Source organism: Sardina pilchardus, chromosome 17 (genome assembly GCF_963854185.1).
Source record: "Sardina pilchardus chromosome 17, fSarPil1.1, whole genome shotgun sequence".
Lineage (NCBI taxonomy): Eukaryota > Metazoa > Chordata > Actinopteri > Clupeiformes > Clupeidae > Sardina > Sardina pilchardus.
Window position 1 is genome coordinate 25,783,232 of NC_085010.1, and position 5,129 is coordinate 25,788,360.

The window sequence follows — 5,129 nt, forward strand, 5'->3', positions numbered from 1 at the left end:
GAGAACCGTGATAAGGACATACAAACAGAATGAGAGAACAGTGATGAAGACATACAGACAGAACGAGAGAACAGTGATGAAGACATACAGACAGAATGAGAGAACAGTGATGAAGACGTACAGACAGAACGAGAGAACAGTGATGAAGACATACAGTACAAACAGAATGAGAGAACAGTGATGAAAACATACAAACATAATGAGAGAACAGTGATGAAGATATACAGACAGAACAAGAGAACAGTGATGAAGACATACAGACAGAATGAGAGAACAGTGATACAAACACAGACAGAATGAGAGAACAGTGATGAAGACATATAGACAGAACAAGAGAACAGTGATTAGGACATACAGACAGAACGAGAGAACAGTGATGAAGACATACAGACAGAACGAGAGAACAGTGATACAAACACAGACAGAATGAGAGAACAGTGATGAAGACATATAGACAGAACAAGAGAACAGTGATGAAGACATACAGACAGAACGAGAGAACAGTGATGAAGACATACAGACAGAATGAGAGAACAGTGATGAAGACATACAGACAGAACGAGAGAACAGTGATGAAGACATACAGACAGAACGAGAGAACAATGATACAAACACACAGACAGAACGAGAGAACAGTGATGAAGACATACAAACAGAACGAGAGAACAGTGATGAAGACATACAGACAGAACGAGAGAACAGTGATGAAGACATACAGACAGAACAAGAGAACAGTGATAAGGACATACAAACAGAATGAGAGAACAGTGATGAGGACATACAGACAGAACGAGAGAACAGTGATGAAGACACACAGACAGAACGAGAGAACAAGGCTGCAAACACACAGACAGAATGAGAGAACAGTGATCGAGACAGGACTGGAGAGAGCAGAGCCAGTGGAGGTGCCCAGCATGGCGGACTGTGAGTCCACTAGCGTTGTGTTAGCAGTGAGAGAGGTCAGAGCGTGGGCTCGCTGTGCCCGTGATGGATTGGATCTCTCTCCCAGCGACAGGCTCACAGGGGCCCGCCGAGTGGGTCTCTATGCACCTTGATTAGGAGCCCGATGGAGAGAGAGAGAGAGAGAGAGAGAGAGAGAGAAAAGAGAGAGAGAGAGAAAAGAGAAAGAGAAAAGAGAGAGAGAGAGAGAGAGAAAAAAGAGAGAGAGAGAGAAGGGGAGAGGAAACGCGTCAGAGCAGAGCGTGACCATGGAACCACACACCCCCACACACACACACACACACACACGGAGCAGGAGCTCCAGACGCTGTCAGACGTTCTCGGCCTGGAGATGTGAGGTCCTCCCCTCTCACCAGCCGACCTCCAACTGCTTTCACTCAAAACATCTCCAGATACTGTATGCCTTCACACGAAAGGCATCAGCATGTCGGATGATAAAACGTCTGCCGTAAATGAAGGTCTAGGCCGGGGCTGATTTAATATAAGTAGCACTGCTTGATTAGAAAGGCGTATCATCCATTTTTTTTACTCTTTTTCAATGAATCTAGATATATCATTCTAACAGTAAGCAAATGGACCTTCTTTTGTGCTATCTAACCTTTATAATTTTATACATCACACTAACATTCTTGACTTTCAGCCTTTCAGTAATCAAAAGTATATTATAATCCAGAGTATGTTATACTTAGAAGCTAGTTTAATCCCCAAGCTCTTGACCTGTTTATTCACCTAATCTTACCGCACAGTTTATTACATACCAAGTTCATAATAAAAACCGCTGACCGATTAGCTATCTAATTTGGAGCTTTGCGCCAACATGCAATTTACCCATAACTTCTCCCCCAGGCAATGCACAGGTAGTAATTAGTTGCTGTTTGGCTGATGGTGCACCTTGAGGACTAGGCTCTGTTTTTATCCTCAGGGCCAGACTGTGTTTGTGAGCACTTAGTGGAGACTTCCAGCACACACACACACACACACACACACACACACACACACACACACACACACACACACACACACACACACACACACACACACACACCTAAAATGGCATCCATGTGGTGTGAGGAGGAGAGGAGGAGAGGAGGAGAGGAGGAGAGGAGGAGAGAAGGAGACTTTTTTTTGCCTGCTGGTGGGTAGTAGGCTCTGTTTGAATGGATTGTTTGTTTTGCATGTATGATAAAGGGGGTGGCTGTGCATCTTAATCTACAGTGTGTGTGTGTGTGTGTGTGTGTGTGTGTGTGTGTGTGTGTGTGTGTGTGTGTGTGTGTGTGCGTCTGTGTCCATGCGCAACAAGGCGGCAGAAGCAAACGTCACGACACCACTCTAACGCACCTGTCGTGACTGCCAGCAAAAACGCAGGGAAGTAAAAGTCGCAGCTTTAGCATGGAAGTTTTGATGCCATGTTTACCCATAATCATGCCGTTTAGAAAGACAAAAAAGCACAATGCATTCTGTGTTTGATCAGACCTGCCTAAGTGTGGAATTCACTTCCTTCAATGTTTGGATCTGTGAATCTTCCCCTGTGTTAAGGTCCAAATAAAAGTATTAACATGTGTGTGTGCGCGCACGTGTGTGTGTGTGTGTGGGGGGGGGCAAGCGTGTGCATTCATGCGTGTGTGCTTGAGGGATAGTATTGTGGGTGGTGGTGACACAGAGGAGAGGTAATAATAGCAGAAAAAAAAAATGTAATGAAGGAATCGCAAGGAGATCAAAATCCAATAACATTATGTGACATCCCTGTAGGAGGTGCGTGTGTATGTGTGTGTGTGTGTGTGTGTGTGTGTGTGTGTGTGTGTGTGTGTGTGTGTGTGTGTGTGTGTGTGTATGTGTGTGCATCTGTCTGTCTGCGAGTGTGTGTTTGAGGGGGTGGTCTGAGTGGTGTCACAACCTCTTGATATTGAAAGGCAGAGACTTTAAAAATTAATCTTTCTTTTCCTTTTTCCTCCCCTCCTCCCTCCTCCCTCACCCCTCCCTCTCTCTGCCCCCATCTCTCATCTCCCCACCTGCCTATCAACGTCTCTGTGAAAACAGAGAGGACTATATGACGTATGTGTGCATATATATATATATATATATATGTCTTTTTTTAACACATTAGCACATCTGTATGACAGTGAAGTAGATGAAGCACAGCTCAACTGGCAAGGTGCTAATAACACACAGGGTATGAGTGTGTATCTCGGGGGGGGGGGGGCACACACACACACACGCACGCACGCATAGTCAAAACACTTCTTTGTTGTAAATCACTTGGGATGAAAGCATCTGCCAACAGTAATTCATGTTACCAGATCTTGCATGCTAAAATGGACATGATAATTGTGCGGGAGCTGGTGTGCTGAAGTACTGTATATTATACCACCGTTTAGCCTGTGTCTGAACACACAGTGACATACAGAGACAAAGACACACACAGACAGACACACACACACACACACACACCTAGATAAACACAGACAGACAGACAGACACAGACAGACAAACACACACACACACACACACACACACACAGACACACACACACACACACACACACACACACACACACACAGACACACACACACAGACACACACACACACACACACACACACACACACACACACACACACGCACGCATGCGCGCACACACACACACACACACACACACACCCCCTTCTTACCTGCAGTGCACCACGGTGGGCCCGGAGGTGGGCACCCGGTCGATGTAGTCGCGCACGGTGCGCACGTACTGGATGAGGGACTGGGTGGTCTCGGGCACGCCGTGGTCGGGCCACACCGTGTAGTGGAAGTGCCGCACCACGCGCGGGTACGCCAGCTGCCCCTCCTGCGAGAGACGCCCAGAGAACATGCCCGCCGTCAGAGCCAAAGCACACACACACACACACACACACACACACACACACACACACAAGCCCGTCACACTCCCAGCCACCGCTCAACCACGCTGAGGCATGAGCAGTCACACTCACATCGCTCTAAAAAATGTGGTGTGCACTGGGGCAATAATTAGAGTTACATACACACGATTATTTTAGTTGTTTTGTAGGTAATTAAAATATTTGAAAAATATATAAAAATATAAAAATATGTATTTTGAAAGTGAAAACTTCCTGGTTTTACCCCAGAGTCTCTCTCTATCTCTCTCTCTCTCTTGGCCCATTACGCATAATGGCGGTTTAGTCTCCAGCTACTCTGTTTCAATCAAATCTCTCGCCGGATATTAATCCGTCCATATCAAACACTACTGGCACCGACAGATAGGGCTCCGTGACTTGAAAGTATTTGAAGTAATCGAGTCGGATGACACAAAAGCTTCCCCCCGCTATCCTCTTCTCCGTGATTTATTGTCAGATCATTAAAGTCAATATGTTGAAAGCAATTTTCTGAATCAGTGAGTAAAGAAATGAATGTTTTTTTTTTTGTCCTCCTAAAAGAAGATCGGTTTGTGTGTGTGTGTGTGTGTGTGTGTGTGTGTGTTGGCGGGGGGTTGGGAGGGGGTTAATGAGCAGTATAGTTGTTGTCACTCACGTAGCAGATCTTGAACTCGCGGATGGTCCACTCCGGGAGCACAGACTCGGAGAGCACCTGCACCACCAGGTCCCCGTAGTACAGCGGCTCTCTGTTCTGGGGCCAGTAGTGGTCACACTTCACCTGCAGGACACACGGGGAGAGAGGGGAACATTTGAAATTGACATTTCATGAGCTGAGAATGATAAGGTTCTATCTCCACTTTTGGTCGGAATTGAGTTTGTTGTACCTGTTGTGTACACCTGTTGTGTACACCTTAGGTGCGTTCAAGTTCACCGAACTTAGCCTTGAGTTTTTGGCGAACGTTTGCTAACAATCGCAAACAGTCTGAGGAGGTGGTGCGCCGCGAACGTACGGTGGAACTGGACGTGAGTTTGACGAATGCAACAATGCAATTACTGTTAGAATGGAAGGTTAAGACCAAATCGTTCAAATTTAACTGTTCAAAGAAAACATGTTCACCTCGACTGTTCGCCTATGTTTGCGAATTTGAACGCACCTCTGTTGTGTAGTCTTGCTTGTGTGTGCTATATGTTGTAGGGGCCAAAGATTAATTTCCACAGTAGTGGACAATAAAGACTTCTAAAGAGAAGACGAATGAAAAAAAGAAGAATACACAGACAAGGTAGGAAAG

General features: G+C 45.8%; 1 protein-coding gene across 1 annotated transcript in view; it reads right to left on the reverse strand.

Moving 5' to 3' along the window:
- ptprb (protein tyrosine phosphatase receptor type b) overlaps positions 1–5,129 on the reverse strand; it is a gene marked incomplete in the record, with an annotated part of 49,871 nt that overhangs the window by 7,776 nt on the left and 36,966 nt on the right. Inside the window, 2 exon segments of the mRNA XM_062518648.1 lie at positions 3,628–3,791; positions 4,496–4,618. Coding sequence (XP_062374632.1) covers positions 3,628–3,791; positions 4,496–4,618 — 287 coding nt within the window.